The 19,523-nt window shown below is 41.5% G+C and overlaps 1 protein-coding gene across 3 annotated transcripts in view; it reads right to left on the reverse strand.

Moving 5' to 3' along the window:
• Nucleotides 1-19,523, reverse strand: part of ADAMTSL1 (ADAMTS like 1) — a 1,134,169-nt gene that overhangs the window by 107,512 nt on the left and 1,007,134 nt on the right. For all 3 annotated transcript variants that reach the window (XM_059889384.1, XM_024996068.2, XM_015472431.3), the window contains one exon: nt 1,026-1,154. In XM_059889384.1, the coding sequence (XP_059745367.1) occupies nt 1,026-1,154 (129 nt within the window). The remainder of the gene's footprint in view (nt 1-1,025; nt 1,155-19,523) is intronic.

Here is a 19,523-nt window from a genome sequence, read left to right on the forward strand (position 1 = left end):
ACGACTGTCCTGAGTTTAGGCCCCCAGTACCTCTGCTGCAAACTACTGCTGTTCATCGCTAAGGCAAGAATACTGGCGTGGGTTGCCACTTCCTTCTCCAGGGGATCCTCCCCACCCTGGGGTGCAGCTCATGTCTCCTGTTGGGCAGGCAGACTCTTTACCACTGTTCCATCTAAACTACTGTGGGTTCTTTTATATATATATATAAATATATATATATATTTATATAGTGTATAATATATATACTATATATATATATTGTGTGTGTATATATATATGTATACATGCAGCCAAATATATATATATATATATATTTGGCTGCATGAAGTCTCAGTTGTGGCATGGGGGCTCAGTTACTCCACAAAAATGTGGGGTCTTAGTTCTCTGACCAAGGATCAAACCCATGTCCCCTGCACTGCAAGGCGAATTCCCAATCAGTGGTCCATTGGGGAAGTCCCTAAACTACTATGGCTTCTTAACTGTCCCCTCTGTCTCAGTATTTTTTTTTTTCTTCAACCTATTTTATATACTGCATGACCCCTAATGCCACTTCCAACCTGCTTTGTCTGAATTCCTCATCCAAGTGTTCAGAGTCTCCCATGGCACAGTTGCAACCCACGTGACTAAAGTTTAAGCCCCCTTTCCCACCCCATCTCTGAGCTCCAGGATTCCACTAGACCAAAGCAGTCACATTTCCCTTGAAGTCCTGTAGCTTCCTTACTTACATGGGTTTTCTTATATTCTTCAGTCCATTGGAACACCTTTGTCCCCATCCTGGCGTGCTCATGTTCCACCAGTATGTGGGATGGAGATAAAAACAACCTCTTCTCCCTCATCTATCCCAGTTTTCCTCTGATCAACTTCAGTAGCACTTTCCACTTTCAGAGTGACTGAGTGTGCTTGACTTTCCCTAGTAGCCCCAATTCCCTGAGAGCAGAATTTGTACTATCCTTTCAGCCCCCAACCTAGCACAGGGCTCCATTAATATCTGAGCAAACGAATTAACAAATGGATGCATTTCTTACCTGCAGCTTGGCAGTTAATAGTCACATTCACGCCTTGCACCGTTTTGATGGTGCTTCCTACATCAACTGTGACTGCAGGCTCCTCCGTGTTGATCACCATCTCTCGGGATGTTTTCACTAGTGGCTTTCCTGAGGGTGAGATGGAATGTGACATTTTATTAGATGGGGGGCTTTGGGCACTCCCTTGAAACATGATTGACAATGAACAAGGGATAGACCCATATTTTTCCACTGACCTTTGTTTTCCTTTTCTAACTGTAACTATAAAAACCATCTACCCATCTGCTTATCTAGCTACCACAGAACTGTCAGAAAAGAATAAGGATTGAAGCATCTGAGGCCAGAGCAAGGCAACAGTTGGTATGATTTGTACATCTTATCATTAAACTAACAAGATTTAATAGATTCCATTTTAATGGAATTAAATTTTTATTTTGAGATAGTTGCAGATTCACATTCAGTTATAAGAAATAACATAGACCAATACAGTGTACTCTTTACCCAGTTTCTGCCAATGGCAGTATCTTACTGGTATCTTACGATATCATGACTAGGACATTGACACTACATTTCCAGCACTACAAGGATCCCTCACATTGATCCTGGCCCTGCCTTAATCCTTTGGCAACCATTACCCTGTTCTCTATTTCTTATACTTTTGTCATTTCAAGAATGTTATATAAATGGAATCATACCGTATGTAACTTTTTTTGATTGGCTTTTTTTCACTCAGAGTGACTCTCTGGAGATTCTTCCAGGTCTGACATAGCATGGTGGCATGTATCAGCAGTTTGTTCCCTTATACTGCTGAGTAGTATTCCATGGTATGGATGTACCAAGTATGTTCAGCCATTTACTTACTGAAGGACACGTTGGTTGTGTCCACCTTTTTGGCTATTCCAATAAGCATATAAAAACATTCCTCTCCAAGTTTTTGTGTGAACATTTGTCTTCATTTCCTCTGGGAAAAATGCCCAGGAGAGTAAATGCTAGGTCACATGGTGGTTACATGTTTAGATTTTTAAGGAACTGCTGAACTGTTTCCCCACGTGGCTGTATCATTTCACATTTCCACCAGTAATATATAAGTGATGTGGTTTTCTGCATTCTTGTTAGCATTTGATTTTTACCTTTAGGTTTATTTTTGAACTTATAATTTTATGTTGGAGTATAGTCAATTAGCAATGTTGTGATAGTTTCAGGTGGACAGCAAAGGGACTCAGCCATACATATACATGCAAGGTCTGTGATATATTCTGTTAATTTTTGTGTAAGGTGTGAGATTTAGGCCGAAGTTTGTTTTTTTGCCTATGGATACACAATTGTTCCACGACCATTAATTGAACAGGTTATCTTTCTTCCACTGAACCGCTTTTGCATGTTTGTCAAAATCATCTGGGTATATTTTTGTGGTTCTAGTTCTGTTCTTCATTCTCCTTCTGTTCCAATCAATTTCAATATACCAATACCACACAGTCTTAATTACTGTAATTATATAATTATCTTGAAATTGATTCTTGAGTCTGATTCTTCCCACTTTATTCTTCTTTGCTATTCTAGTTTCTTTGCCTTTCCACATACATCTTAGAATAATATTATCTACAACTATAAAATTTTGCTGTGATTTTGATAGGAAATATACAAACATATATCATTTTAGAGATAACTGACATCTTTACTGTGTTGAGTCTTCCAACCCATGAACATTGTGTGTCGATTTATTTATATCTCCTTTCTTTCATCAGAGTTTTGTAGTTTCTAGTATACAAGTCTTGTATTTATTAGATTTATACCCAATTATTCTTTTTTCAAGGGATGGTAAATGATATTGTATTTTTAATTTCAGTATTCACATGTTCATTGCTGGTATATAGAAACAGTTGAGTTTTATACAGCGTGTAACCTTACTAAACTCATATGTTAGTTCTATAACTTTTTCTTTTTACAATCCCTGGTATTTTCTTAGAAGGCAATCATTTCTCTGCAAACAGGTTTATTCCTTCCCTTTGATGTATATGCCTTTTATTTCCTTTTCTCAGATTATTTCATTAGATAGAACTTCTATCACTATGTTGAATAAAAAGTGTTGATAAAAGTGGGATTTCAGTATGATGAGTGATTTTTCATTTGGAATCTGGACATTTTCATATCATGCTCTGCAACTTTGGACCTTATTAAAATCTGTTTCAGCTGCTGTTCTCTGAAACCACTCAGGTCGGGGAGAGGGAGGTGCCACCTGGTTACTCTCCAGTGGGGGCAGAAGTCCACGTTCTCCTCTTGACCTCCTCTGTGACCTATGTGGGGCTCCTCTTAACTGCTGGGCCTGGGCAGAGCTTCTGGCTCCCCACCGACTCTGCTGTGGGAAGTCCTAACTCTCCAGGAGGCTTCCTCTACCACCACCCCAGAGGGAAGAGGGGCACTGCAGGGTGAGGAGAGAAGCCCCAGGTCCCCATGTGATCTCCACATTGCACCCCTGTGGGGATTAAATCCATCTTCTCTGTCCAGGGGTCTTGGGGAACCGCATTCCAGTCTGATGAGGAGTCCAATCTTTCAATTCAGGCTTTGAAACAGAGCAGCATTTTCTAAGAGTTCACTGCCCTGCTAGGCTGTCCCTTTCCTGGTCTTTTGGGTAGAGGGAGCAAGCTTTAGTGGGGACTTTTGATTCTGTTTCTATTTCCTGACAGCCACCTTCTTCAGCTCCAAGTTGGAGATTTCTGATACAAACAAACAAGCCCCACCCCAAGCCCAGTGAAGTCACACTTGTGTCCTTCCTCAGCACCCAGAGACCCTAGCCAGGCTGCTTTCTCCTCTCCACTCTCAGTCTTCTTACATTTTATATAGAATGTCTGGATTTTACTTGCATTTACCAGGAAGAATAGGGGAAAATCTATCTATGCCATCTTCCCAGACATAGCAGTTCTGCATACATTATACTTTAATAGGCCTTTATCAGGTGGGGCTAAAAATATAGCACTTCATGTATATGACCATTAAATACAATGAAAAGATACATTTATTGAGCACCTTGGGGAAATAAGGGTCTACGTGAGATCATTTTCATATACTCAAAATTTAACTTTTTGTAAGTCAAATGGATTTAATTTTCTTTCATCCATTTTGTAGGCGAGATGATCTACAATGGCATTCATTCCTCTGCGCCTCCATTAACTGTGAAGACAACCATCATTCTCCAATGCCCTTCAGAGTCTCACACCTGATTTTCATATGTTGTACTTTCTTCATCAGCTATTTACCTTTCCTTCCTGTGTACGCTGCCGCATGGCCTCGTATCAGAAGCCATTCCTCTTTCTTCTCCTCTTCCTTTTAATTGCCTTCTAGGCATAGACTATTAGCTTTTAGGAATTATGTCGAAAGACAGAAACTGGAGAATGTTCTGAGAAGTTCACCTCTGAATATACGCACAGGCTCTCCCTGTTCTGATTGTTTAGGCACCTTTTCCCTTATTTCACCTATATTCAATGTGTTTGAGATTATGTATGCGCTTTCCCCCTTATTTAACCGGTATTCAATATGTTTGAGATTATATATGACCTGATGTGAAGATGAGTGATTTCATACTTAATGTTGAGACTAATTAATGCACGCTGATAATGAGAGAATGCAGTGGGAATGACACTGAATTAATATGGGCCTACTGACTTTACTTCCTGACACTAAAAGGCTCCTGGCTCTAACATCAAAAATACCTTGAATCTCACCAGCCCCTTCGTTGCTATAATCTGATGTTGCCATGTTCCCTAGCTGGACCACTCTACCAGTCAGTCTGGTCAGTCAGCCGGACTGGTTTCCTTGCTCTGAGTGCCCCTTCACTAATAGTCTCTTCTGGTGACAGCCAGGGTGATCTTCAGAAAACTAACACAGAATCACAGAAAACTAACCATTCTAATCACATGGACCACAATCTTGTCTAACTCAATGAAACAGCCATGCCGTGTAGGGCCACCCAAGACGGATGGGTCATGGTGGAGAGTTTGGACAAAATGTGGTTCACTGGAGAAGGCAATGGCAAACCACTTCAGTATTCTTACCTGAGAACCCCATGAACAGTATGAAAGGCAAAAAGATAGGACACCGAAAGATGAACTCCCCAGGTCGGCAGGTGCCCGATATGCTACTAGAGATCAGTGGAGAAATAACTCCAGAAACAATGAAGAGACGAATCCAAAGCAGAAATACCACCCAGTTGTGGATGTGACTGGTGATAGAAGCAAGGTCCGATGCTGTAAAGAACAATATTGCATAGGAACCTGGAATGTTCGGTCCGTGAATCAAGGCAAATTGGAAATGGTCAAACAGGAGATGGCAAGAGTGAATGTTGACATTTTAGGAATTAGTGAACTAAAATGAACTGGAATGGGTGAATTTAATGCAGATGACCATTATAACTACTACTGTGGGCAAGAATCCCTTAGAAGAAATGGAGTAGCCACCATAGTCAACAAAACAGTCTGAAATGCAGTACTTGGACACAATCTCAAAAGCGACAGAATGATCTGTTTCCAAGGCAAACCATTCAATATCATGGTAATCCAAGTATATGCCCCGACCAGGAATGCTGAAGAAGCTGAAGTTGAATGGTTCTATAAAGACCTACAAGACCTTTTAAAACTAACACCCAGAAAAGATGTCCTTTTCATTATAGGGGACTGGAATGCAAAAGTAGGAAGTCAAGAAACACCTGGAGTAACAGGCAAATTTGGCCTTGAAATACAGAATGAAGCAGGGCAAAGGCCGATAGAGTTTTGTGAAAAGAATGCACTGGTCATAGCAAACACCCTCTTCCAACAACACAAGTGAAGACTGTACACATGGACATCACCAGATGGCCAACACCGAAATCAGACTGATTATAGTATTTGCAGCCAAAGATGGAGAAGCTCTATACAGTCAGCAAAAACAAGACCGGGAGCTGACTGTGGCTCAGATCATGAACTCCTTATTGCCAAATTCAGGCTTAAATTGAAGAAAGTAGGGAAAACCACTAGACCATTCAGGTATGACCTAAATCAAATCCCTTATGATTATACAGTGGGAGTGAGAGTTAGATTTAAGGGACTAGACGTGATAGAGTGCCTGATGAACTATGGACAGAGGTTCATGACACTGCACAGGAGACACGGATCAAGACCATCCCTAAGAAAAAGAAATGCAAAAAAGCAAAATGGCTGTCTGAGGAGGACTTAAAAGTAGCTGTGAAAAGAAGAGAAGTGAAAAGCAAAGGAGAAAAGGAAAGACATACCCATTTGAATACAGAGTTTCAAAGAACAGCAAGGAGAGATAAGAAAGCCTTCCGCAGCAAACAGTGCAAAGAAACAGAGGAAAACAACAGAATGGGAAAGACTAGAGATCTCTTCAAGAAAATTAGAGATACCAAGGGAACATTTCATGCAAAGATGGGCTCAATAAAGGACAGAAATGGTATGGACCTAACAGAAGCAGAAGATATTAAGAGGTGCCAAGAATACACAGAAGAACTATATAAAAATGAACTTTATGACCCAATCATGATGGTGTGATCACTCACCTAGAGCCAGACATCCTGGAATATGAAGTCAAGTGGGCCTTAGAAAGCATCACTATGAACAAAGCTAGTGGAGGTGATAGAATTCTGGTTGAACTATTTCAAATCCTAAAAGATGATGGTGTGAAAGTGCTGCACTCAATATGCCAGCAAATTTGGAAAACTCAGCAGTGGCCACAGGACTGGAAAAGGTCAGTTTTCTTTCTAATTCCAAAGAAAGGCAATGCCAAAGAATGCTCAAACTACCGCACAATTGCACTCATCTCACACGCTAGTAAAGTAATGCTCAAAATTCTCCGGATGTTCAAGCTGGATTTAGAATAAGGCAGAGGAACCAGAGATCAAATTGCCAACATCCGCTGGATCATCGAAAAAGCAAGAGAGTTCCAGAAAAATATCTATTTCTGCTTTACTGACTATGCCAAAGCCTTTGACTGTGTGGATCACAATAAACTGTGGAAAATTCTGAAAGAGATGGGCATACCAGACCACCTGACCTGCCTCTTGAGAAATCTGTATGCAGGTCAGGAAGCAATAGTTAGAACTGGACATGGGTCAACAGACTGGTTTCAAATAGGAAAAGGAGTATGTCAAGGCTGTATATTGTCATCCTGTCTATTTAACTTATATGCAGAGAAAAAGTTGGCTTAAAGCTCAACATTCAGAAAATGAAGATCATGGCATCCGGTCCCACCACTTCATGGGAAATAGATGGGGAAACAGTGGAAACAGTGTCAGACTTTATTTTTCTGGGCTCCAAAATCACTACAGATGGTGACTGCAGCCATGAAATTAAAAGATGCTTACTCCTTAGAAGGAAAGTTATGACCAACCTGGATAGCATATTCAAAAGCAGAGACATTACTCTGCCAACAAAGGTTCGTCTAGTCAAGGCTATGGTTTTTCCTGTGGTCATGTATGGATGTGAGAATTGGACTGTGAAGAAGGCTGAGCGCTGAAGAATTGATGCTTTTGAACTGTGGTGTTGGAGAAGACTCTTGAGAGTCCCTTGGACTGCAAGGAGATTCAACCAGTCCATTCTGAAGGAGATCAGCCCTGGGATTTCTTTGGAAGGAATGATGCTGAAGCTGAAACTCCAGTACTTTGGCCACCTCATGCGAAGATTCATTGGAAAAGACCCTAATGCTGGGAGGGACTGGGGGCAGGAGGAGAAGGGGATGACAGAGGATGAGATGGCTGGATGGCATCACTGACTCAATGGAATTGAGTCTCAGTGAACTCCGGGAGTTGGTAATGGACAGGGAGGCCTGGCGTGCTGCAATTCATGGGGTCGCAGAGAGTCGGACACGACTGAGTGACTGATCTGATCTGATCTGAGAGTATATCATGAGAAATTCTGAGCTGGAGGAAGCACAAGCTGGTATCAAGATTGTTGGGAGAAATATCAATAACCTGAGATATGCAGATGACACCACCCTTATGGCAGAAAGTAAAGGAGAACTAAATAGCCTCTTGATGAAAGTGAAAGAAGAGAGCGAAAAAGTTGGCTTAAAGATCAACATTCAGAAAACTAAGATCATGACATCTGGTCTCATCACTTCATGGCAAATAGATGGGGAAACAGTGGAAACAGTGGCTGACTTTATTTTTCTGGGCTCCAGTATCAATGAAGATTGTGACTGAAGCCATGAAATTAAAAGACGTTTACTTCTTCCTTGGAAGGAAGTTATGACCAACACAGACAGCATATTCAAAAGCAGAGACATTACTTTGCCAACAAAGGTCCATTTAGTCAAGGGTATGGTTTTTCCAGTAGTCATGTATGGATGTGAGAGTTGGACTATAAAGAAAGCTGAGTGCAGAAGAATTGATGCTTTTGAATTGTGGTGTTGGAGAAGACGCTTGAGAGTCCCTTGGACTGCAAGGAGATCCAACCAGTCCATCCTAAAGGAGATCAGTCCTGGGCTCATTGGAAGGACTGATGTTGAAGCTGGAACTCCAATCCTTTGGCCACCTGATGTGAAAACCTGACTCATTTGAAAAGACCCTGATGCTGGAAAGATTGAGGGCAGGAGGAGAAGGGGATGACAGAAGACGAGATAGTTGGATGGCATCACCGACTCAATGGACATGGGTTTGGGTAAACCCCGGGAGTTGGTGATGGACAGACAGGCCTGGCGTGCTGTGGTTCATGGGGTCGCAAAGAGTCGGACACAACTAAGTGATTGAATTGAACTGAGTGTGATCTTTCTAAAACATGAATCAGATCATACAATGCCTCTGCTTAGATTATCTAGTACTTTTTCAGTGTAGTTAGAACAAAACTTCAAGCTTCATGACCAACCATCCTCTAGGTGTTCAGGCCAGCTGCCTACATCCTGGCTCCTTATCTCACTGAGGTCACACTCCCCATGGATTGCTGTGGCTCTGGCAACACTGGCCTTCCGTCCCTTCCTCCGGAACATCAGCACATTTGTCCCAGCTGTTCCCTTTCCCGGACATCCTCCACCTGAAGACTTCTGCACAGTTATCTTCTGGTCATTCATGTTTCCACACAAATGTCATCTCCTACTGGGGGCTCCAACCACGCCATCTAAAGCATGCAGCCACCACTCTCCTGCCTATCATTACATAGCTCGCTGCCAATTTTACTTTCTTCCTAAGCACTAGAACTACCCAAAATTATCTTACTTGTGTGTTCTCTGCCTCCCACTCCTCATCAGGTAACGTCCCTAAAATCAGGGATCACATCCCTCTTGTTCTCTTCTTTATTCCTACCACTTAGTCCTGGCACATAGTAGGTCCTTTATAAATATCTAGTAAATGAATATATATGTACATATAGTATACTGTGCACATTATCTGAATTTGTTTTTGTTGTCATAATAACCCTGAGAGGCAGGGAAAGGATTTCCATCTTTTATATAGATAAGGGCTTCCCAGGTGGTGCTAGTGGTAAAGAACCCGCTTGCCAATGCAGGAGACATGAAACACGAGTTCGATCCCTGGGTTGGGAAGATCCCCTGGAGGAAGGCATGGCAACCAACTCTAGTTCTCTTGCCTGGAGAATTCCATGGCTAGAGGAGCCTGGCAAGCTACAGTCCATAAGGTCTCAAAGAACTGGACACGACTGAAGCAACTTAGCACTCATGCATGCAAGGAACTTAGGCTCAGAAAAGCCCCAGGGTTTGCCCAAGGGCAGAAAGCAAGCAAAGAGTAGGGCTGAACTAGATCCCAGAACTCTGACCTCAAGTTCGGTCCTTGTAACCAGAGATCCTAAATCCTTGTCTGTGGACTGGCTGCCTCAGAACCCCCAGGACACTTGTTAAAACATAATCTGTCCTGCTATATATAAAATAGCTGCCTCACTATGTAATAAAAACAACTTTGCCAATGGGGAAAATCAGGTTAGGGACCAGAGAGTTTCAGACTCACAATTACCAAGTTATTTTTCCTACAGGAATTTTAATAATAAAAGTAGTTTTATAGCTGCAAGTGTATAGCTATAAAATTCAAATGTCACTGAATTAAATCCAGCCCTTAATTAATTACACTGAGCTTTTGCTGAAAGTAACAACTGTGCATCCTGTCACGAGAGGCACTTTTGTTAGCACAGGCTACTTAGGTGTTATTACCTTCATTATTAAGACAAAGCACAGAGTTACTGAAGCATTTACAGTTAACAGAAGTTTATATTGCACATGATTCTTCTTAATCATTGACCCTCTTACACCTATTAGAAAAAGCACAGAGTTACCAAAGCATCTACAATTAATACAAGTTTATATTGAACATGATTCTTCTTAATCATTGACCCTCTTACATCTATTAGAAAAAGCAGAGTTACCAAAGTGTCTACAATTAATAGAAGTTTATATTGAACATGATTCTTCTTAATCAATTGACCCTCCTATATCTATTAGAAAAGCTTGTACATATTATTGAGTCATACAGTTAGATCTCCTAAACCTGGCACTCAGGTGGTGGGATGGAAGCTCTAGTTTCTATTTTGAACAAATTCTGAGGCAATTCTGACATGTAGCCAGGTTTGTTCATTAATGAATTACACTGTGTTACTTTTTCTTGAATCCTGGTGAGAGCTGAGGTTTTTTTGAAAGCCCACTAGCTCAATATTAGAAAATTTCAGGTTGAAAACATGCACCCCAATGTTCACTGCAGCACTATTTACAATAGCCAAGGCATCAAAGCAACCTAAGTGTCTCTCAACACAGGCACAGACAAAGAGGATGTGGTACATATTACAATGGAATATTACTTGGCAGTGAAAAAGGAAAAATGGCATTTGCAGCAACATGGGTGGGCCTAGAGATCATTATACTAAGTGGCGTAAGTCAGAGAAAGACGAACATCATATAACTTCTATGTGGAATCTAAAAAAAATGGATGTATTTACAAAACAGAAATAGACTCACAGGTCTTGTAATCAAGTTAAGGATACCAAAGGGGAGATAGGGAGGGAAATGAGTAGGTAACAGGCACACGCCCACACATACATGTAACACTGATTCACTTTGCTGTATACCTGAAACTAATACAACATTGTAAATCAACTATATTTCAATAAAAATATAAAAAAAAAAAAAAAGGAAAAATAATTCAAGTCCACTTTCGATCACCTAGATAGACACCTAGTGAGGTGAGTACTGCTGAGAAAGGCCACGCCTGTTTGTGCTTGATTACAATCCCACCAGCGAGTATTACTTTAATTATGGAAGTTAATTAGAAGAAAAAGAAGAGAGATGCAGAGAGGGAGTGAAATGATAAATTATATATTTGTACTAAGACAATGTTAAAAAAGGTCTGACCAAAAAGACTTTTACAACGAGCAAAACAAAACAAAACAAAAAAGAGACTGATTCAGGGAGCTGGTATAGATATACCTGAGCAGACCCTGGGCTAGAACTCTCTGTTCCCATAGCATGGGGCACACGCCCTGACTGTCGGAGCTGATGGGGCCACCTGAGGGAGGGGGCAGCCACCAATGTCTCTGGCCAGATCCAGAGAAGTGACAGGAGGCATGGACAGGACAAGGACCAATGCTTTCCTTCCAATAAACAAAACATTAACCTAAACTAAAAAAAAAAAAGAGACTGAGCTGTAGTCATGGAACCTCTGCAGTGTGGGTGGAGCCTCACTGTCAGGACCACATTCATCTGTAGTCCGGTCATCTCTGCGGGTCAGCATCAGCTAGCAGATTACATGTGTATTGATTTTTGGAAACTGTCAGGGTTTACAGATCACTCTTTCACTGAATCTGCAAACTGGTCATATATATAAATATAAGAAGAACAAGGAAATAGAAACAAAGGCAAGCATTTCAATTTATCACAACCGATATAAGGAAGCAAGCCTCTTCAAGAGTCAGAAATAGAAGCATTAAAAGAATCATTGCCTGTAGACCTCATGAAACCGCTTAGCTTTTGGATCATGGCTCCTGTAGAAATGAGATGGAACAGGGGGTCCAGAGCCTCAGTGGTAAGCAAGGGCAGCCCTGGCACAAGGGTGAACCTGCGTTAGCTAACACTCGCCTATCAATATCCAGTGATGTGGGGGAGTGCCACCTTGGGCCGCCTTCACAGTAGAGGCGTTTGACCAAACAGGCACTGTCCTGACCTGGGAGGACCGGCAGCTGGAGAGACAGGCAGGGATGGATGAGCAGCCCCGGGAGCAAATGCTTGGAACTGTTAATACATTCCTGTGCATAGTCTGGGCTCTGGCTCACACCTCTTTCCCTCATGTGTGACTCTGGGTAAAATCAAAATCCAGTGGGAAAAAATCTGAATATATGTGCTTGAAAAATATCTTTGGCCCAGTGTAAAGGTGATGGAGAGAGGAGCCAGAGGAGATGAAGGTTTCTTGTTTGAGTCCAGCCAAGTACAGAGAACACTGAAAGCAACTTTTTCTCAGGTCCGAAGTCCAGGTCTCTGCTAACAGCAACTTTGTTTTCAATAGCACGATGGCAGAGACAGATCTATTATCAACCAAATCCTTTTCTTTTCCTTCCTGGGCACACAGTTAGGTCATTTGTCAGCCTCTCTGCAGTGAGATGTGGACAAGGTGCTGGTTTCTAGCAGATGAAATGTGAGCAGAAGTCAACTGTGCCATTTCTTGACCCAAACCACAAAAACCCTCTTGTGAAATAATTTGTTTTAGATGTTAGGTGAGTGAGAAAAAAAAATCTGTTTTAGCCATCATATACTTATGGTTTGGTTTGTTAAGCAGGCAAATAGAAAAAAGTGCCCAATAAGCACACATGCTAATTATTCTGTGTTTGATCTTCTTTCCCCTCTTCTAACGTGGTGAGTCACAAATGGCATTTGAAAATGGTTCTCTACGATCCTTAGCCACTAAAAATAACAAGGATCTACTGTTTAGTGCGGGGAACTACATTCAATATCTTGTAATAACTTATAGTGGAAAAGTCTGAAAAAGAACACACACACACACACATATATATATATCTGAATCAATCTGTGGTACACCCAAAACATTGTAAGGCAATTATACTTCAGTAAAAAAATAAAAATTGAAAAATGAAGAGGAAAGAATGAATTGTACTTTGAACCCTTCAGATTCTCACTGTTGAGTAAGAGGCAATCTATCCCAGGAAGTGTGCCTGTGTATTCATTTGCAAGGAGAATGAGAAGACCTGTTAAAGGTAGTTGGGAACCTGGGCAATAAAAAAAAACAGGACTGCAGGAGGTAGGTTTGGAGACAACACAAGAGCTCTGGGAAGGATGTAAAAATGGCAAATAGGTTTGAGATGATGGTGCTTAGCGTATGGCAGAATCCTCCTGGAGCACTGCTCAGATAGAGATTCGGGGTTACATCCAGGAGGGCATGCATGTTTTATCACTCATGCATGGGGTTCTCTTTGGAACCCCATGGACTGTAGCCCGTCAGGCTCCTTTGTCCATGGGATTCTCCAGGCAAGAATGCTAGCTGCTGCTGCTGCTAAGTCGCTTCAGTCGTGTGAGATGTTATTTCCTCCTCCAGGGGATATTCCCAGCCCAGGGATCGAACCCCTGTCTCCTGCGGTTCCTGCATTGGCAGGCTGGTTCTTTACCACTGAGTGACCCGGGAAGACACACTCAGGAAGACTGAGCAGCAGCAAAAGAATGTGATAAATTCTGATGCCTCCAGGGGGCATGGGCGTGAGAAGTGGTGCCTACACGGCAGGTGTTCACACTCCATCTCTCAATAGCTGAGTGGCCTCGGGAGAGTTATTTAGTCTCTGTGGACCTTCGTTTTCTACTTCTATGGTTGCTGAAAGCAGTAATGCTTGCAAAGCTGTTTGTGCAACATGAGGTCTGAATACATGCTAGCTATCATCAGCATGATCCCTGGTATGATACAGGGAGAAAACACTGAGGAGCAGCGTCTGGAACTTTTGATAAACCAAGAAAACACAAAGGACAAGTGTAAAGAAAGAAAGAAAGGAAAAAACAAGAAAGAGGAGAGGGAACAGATCTCTTAGTGAGAAGGAACTCGGGTGTCTCTATTTTGAAGAACTGTGAGGGTTTCAGGCTAACCAGAAGAAGAAATTATTTTCTCCTAGGGCTTCCCTTGTGGCTCAGCTGGTAAAGAATCCTGCAATGCAGGAGAACTGGGTTTGATCTCTGGGTTGAGAAGATCCCCTGGAGAAGGGAAATGCTACCCACTCCGGTACTCTAGCCTGGAGAATATACAGCCCATGGGGTTGCCAAGAATCGGACATGACTGAGCGGCTTTCACTTGGCTTCTCTTGAAACTAGTATTAGTCTCTGGACAGACAGAGTGTCAAGTCACATATTGGAGACCTCAGAAAGTATCTACTTCCAGAGAAATTGTGAAACAATGCATGCCAGGGTAATTTGCTGGTGCCCTCAGGACTCTGTTCAAGAAAATTGTAGTCAGATCCACAAAGGATCCAAATCTTAATTCAAGAGAAAAGTGAATAAGGCTGTGATGCCAAATAATTTAAATCTTTGCATTCACAGCAGTAAGGTGTTATAAATTTCACATGCTTTCACTATCTAACACTAAGAAAACTGCATTTTTCCAGATTTAGTCAATGTATAATGCCTTGTAATTAGTGAGAATGCTTTAAGGAATGTTAGCCTCTGCTTACACTGCAATTAGCATAGATTTCTTAGAAGGGCCACCAGAGTGAAATCTGTGAAAACTCCCTGAAATGAGAATTCTCAGCTGAAGAACTCATGAGTCAAAATTTAAGGGACCACAATCAACATGAACCTATGAAAGCTTTTCTCAAAATACCAACACCATCTTGTACATCTGAAATCAGTAATGATGTATCCTGATTGTTAATGTCCAGTTACCATCTCCTGCTGCCCAGAAACTTTTCAGGATCTGGCTACCTGGCAGTTTCAACAAGAGTTGCTTTGTGACGGATAACAGTCATATTAAAATGCATGATATTTTCTTTAGTCTGGGTCTCCTTCCAAGTGCCTTTCACATTTTATAGCTCAGGAATTTTTAACTCCTTCCTGTCCTGCTGTCTCTCCTGCAAGGTCTCCTTCACTTCCATTTCCTGCCTCCTGAATCAGTGTTTGTCATTTCAGTCAACTCCACATCCTTTCTCTTCACCAATCCTCTGATTCTTTTTCCCTTCATCTGTAATTTCCCCTAGATTTCATTGCAAAAGCTGTCCTCCTTTGCCATCTAGTTTTCCAGTCTCCAAAAGATAAAGGAAATAAATTGGCAAATGTTAGAATTTTAAGTAAGGGGAGTTTACAGCTGGTAGTGGTGGGTGGAGACTACTGTACTTTATTTGTATATGAGAGATTCATAGGACTTTAAGGTCTAAAAAAGACCCAAGAGTGCATCTATTTAAAACCCCTCTGTTTACAATAAGGATACAGGTTTATAGTTCTAAATCTGCTCTGAGTTTTGTAATGAGACAAATACCCTAAAATCTTACCTATTCTATTGTTACAATGTTTCCCTTTTAGTAGTAGTGAAAAAAAATAAATGTTTCTCTCCCATCCAAATCATTACATGGTTTAACTTAGTGTAATCTAATAAAATAAATTATTATACTTCAGTGACACTCTGACTATGCTGGAAAATGAGGTGTAATATTTGAGCAGAGAATATAGAAAATGGATGATTGAACCAGAGGGCACTGTAGCCTCCAGGCTATGGTTCAGTCCACTCACATGTTTGGTCTGGAAAGAATTTTTTAAAAATTTGAACTTGTTCAGTTCAGTTCAGTTGCTCAGTCATGTCTGACTCTTTGCAACCTGACCCCATGAATTGCAGCAAACCAGGCCTCCCTGTCCATCACCAACTCCTGGTGTTCACCCAAACTCATGTGCATCAAGTCGGTGATACCATCCAGACATCTCATCCTCTGTCGTCCCCTTCTCCTCCTGCCCCCAATCCCTCCCAGCATCGGGGTCTTTTCCAATGAGTCAACTCTTCGCATGAGGTGGCCAAAGTATTGGAGTTTCAGCTTTAGCATCAGTCCTTCCAATGAACACCCAGGACTGGTCTCCTTTAGGATGGACTGGTTGGATCTTCTTGCAGTCCAAGGGACTCTCAAGAGTCTTCTCCAACACCACAGTTCAAAAGCATCAATTCTTTGGTGCTCAGCTTTTTTCACAGTCCAACTCTCACATCCATTCATGACCACTGGAAAAACCATAGCCTTGACTAGACGGACATTTGTTGGCAAAGTAATATCTCTGCTTTTGAATATGCTATCTAGGTTGGTCATAACTTTCCTTCCAAGGAGCAAGCATGTTTTAACTTCATGGCTGTAATCACCATCTGCAGTGATTTTGGAGCCCCCCAAAATAAAGTCTGACACTGTTTCCACTGTTTCCCCATCTATTTCCCATGAAGTGATGGGACCAGAAGCCATGATCATAGTTTTTTGAATGTTGAGCTTTAAGCCAACTTTTTCACTCTCCATTTTCACCTTCATCAGGAGGCTTTTTAGTTCCTCTTCACTTTCTGCCATAAGGGTGGTGTCATCTGCATATATGAGGTTATTGATATTTCTCCCGGCAATCTTGATTCCAGCTTGTGCTTCTTCCAGCCCAGTGTTTCTCATGATGTACTCTGCATATTATAAGTTAAATAAGCAGGGTGACAATATACAGCCTTGACATACTCCTTTTCCTATTTGGAACCAGTGTGTTGTTCCATGTCCAGTTCTAACTGTTGCTTCCTGACCTGCATATAGGTTTCTCAAGAGGCAGGTCAGGTGGTCTGGTATTCCCATCTCTTTCAGAATTTTCCACAGTTTATTGTGGACTCAGTTAAAAAAAAAAAAAAAAAGGAGAAGTTAAATAAAAAAAAGTGTGTGTGTATGTGTGTGTGTGTTTTGGTTTGGCTTATATGGAAAAATTGGAAGGTCTACCAACATTAGATTTGTGATTTTCTTTGGCAATAGAAAGATAAAAACGAGCTGTGCCCTTCAGATAGGGTGTGGTACTGTCCATACTCTAATCCTTGGAATCTGTGACTATATTATATTACATGACAAAAGGGAATTAAAGTTGCAGTTGCAATTAAGATTGCTAATGAACTGACATTAAAATAGTGAGATTACCCTAGATTAACTAGGTCAGCCAGTCTAATCATTTGAGCTCCTAAAATTAAAAGAGGGATAGTGAAGAGCTTGTGGGAGAAACGCAATATGAGAAAGACTCAGTCTCCGACTGTTAGCTTTGAGATGGAGGAAGAGGGCCAAAAACTAAGGAATGCAACAGCCTTTAGAGCTTGCGAATGACACTCAGTTTACAGCCAGCAAGAAATCAGGGATCTCAGTCTTAGTCACAAGGACCTAAATTCTGCCAACAATCCAAATGAACAGGAAAAGCATTTTCTCCTGGAGTTTATAGAAAGGAGTGTACCCCTTTGACACTTTGGTTTTATCCTGGTAAGACTATACTGGACTTTCGGCCTACAGAACTCTAAAACAAAATATTTGTATTTTAGGACTCTAAGTTTGTGGTAAATTGTTAGGGCAAAATAAAAGAATAATATGCAGGCCATATACACTGCCTATATCACCAAAGTTACTACTTCGACAAAGAAGATGTATAAACAAGTAATAAACACGAGAAAAGATGCTCAACACTGTTAGTCATCAGGGAAATGTAAATTAAAGTCACAATAAATGATCACTTTACATCCATGAGGATGGCTATAATTTAAAAAAATAGACAAAAACAGATGTGGTGAGGATGTAGACATTGGAATCCTAATACTGTTGATGGAAATACAAAATGGTGCAGCTACTTTGAAACACAGTTGACAGTTTTTTAAAAAGTTACACATAAATGTGCCATACAACCCAGCAGTTCTACTGTTAGATATATACACCCAAGAGAAATGAAAAGATGTCTACACAAAAGCTTGCACATGAATGGTCACTGCAGCACTATTCATGATAGCCAAAAACTGGAAACAACCCCAATGTCCATCAATGAGTGGAAGAAAATGTGGTATATTCATACAATGGAATACTATGCTGCTGCTGCTGCTGCTAAGTCGCTTCAGTCATGTCTGACTCTGTGTGACCCCATAGACGGCAGCCCACCAGGCTCCCCCGTCCCTGGGATTCTCCAGGCAAGAACACTGGAGTGGGTTGCCATTTCCTTCTCCAGTGCATGAAAATGAAAGATGAAAGTGAAGTCGCTCAGTCGTGTCTGACTCCTAGCGACCCCATGGACTGCAGCCCACCAGGCCCCTCCGTCCGTGGGATCCTCCAGACAAGAGTACTGGAGTGGGGTGCCATTGCCTTCTCCGTAGAATACTATTACTCCACCACAAAGAGGAATGCAGCATACATGTCACAACACAGGTGAATCCTGAACACGTTATGCTAAGTCACTAACAAAGGACCATGTAGGACCCCACTTACTCAAAGTATCTGGAATAGGCAGGTCTATGACGACACAGTACACCAGTAGTTTCCGAGGCCTGGAGGAAACGAGGGGGTTGGGAAGTGATGGCTAAGAGGTGTGGAATTTATTTTGGGATAATGAAAATGTTCTAAACATTTGAGTGTGGTGATGAATGTACAACTCTCAATGTACTAACAGCCACTGAATTGTATACTTTAAATAGTTGATTTGTACAGTATGTGAATTACACTTCAACAGTGTTTTTAAGAAAACAACAATCTTGGTTTGTTGTGATGATGGTTATACAACCTAAAAAGTTTGCTAAAATATCATTGAATTGAACACTTACAATGGGTAGATATTATGGGATGTAGATTATGCCTCCAGAAAATTGATAAAACAATTTAAATCTAATTTAACCTTTTCTTGAGGAGTCAGGGTCAACAGTGTGACTACTAATTATCTTGCACAAAAAATAAGAAGGACTTGGTATTTCTTTGCCTTTGTGATTCTGTTTAGTTGGTGTGCCTTTGGTATCAATATTTCAGGGCCCGTAGGGTCTAAGGGCTTCCCTGATGTCTCAGATGGTAAAGAATTTGCCTGCAATGTGGGAGACCCAGGTTCGATCCCTGGGTTGGGAAGATCCCCTGGGGTCTCAAGAGTCGGACATGATTGAGGGACTAACACTAGGAACTAAGGAAGTCTAGGGCTTAGACTATCCTTACCTACACGTCCCCAGGCTGCCTGGCTTCCTTTTCCTCCCTTGTTTCAATCACCATTCCCTAAACATATTTTTTACCAATGCCAGTATGTCAGATTTTACTACCATCACCTCTACTGATTATTCAGTTGAAGTTAACGACTCCCCAGGACTCTAAGGCAGCAACCTCTTTTGCATGTTCCGCTGCAGAGTCCTAGATGAGGGACCCCATACCCAGGACAGCTGCATGATGCTACAGCCTCTTCAAGGTACAACACTCCAAGGATATGGTACCCTCTACCTGTCTCACCACCCATCCTTCCCTCATTCCATTGAACAGATGTGGGAATTGCTTTTTCAGAATGTGAGATAGGCTAGGCTAGATCATTTCCTTGTTTGCTTCCTCTATTCTG

Source organism: Bos taurus, chromosome 8 (assembly GCF_002263795.3).
Source record: "Bos taurus isolate L1 Dominette 01449 registration number 42190680 breed Hereford chromosome 8, ARS-UCD2.0, whole genome shotgun sequence".
NCBI classification, from domain to species: Eukaryota; Metazoa; Chordata; class Mammalia; order Artiodactyla; family Bovidae; genus Bos; species Bos taurus.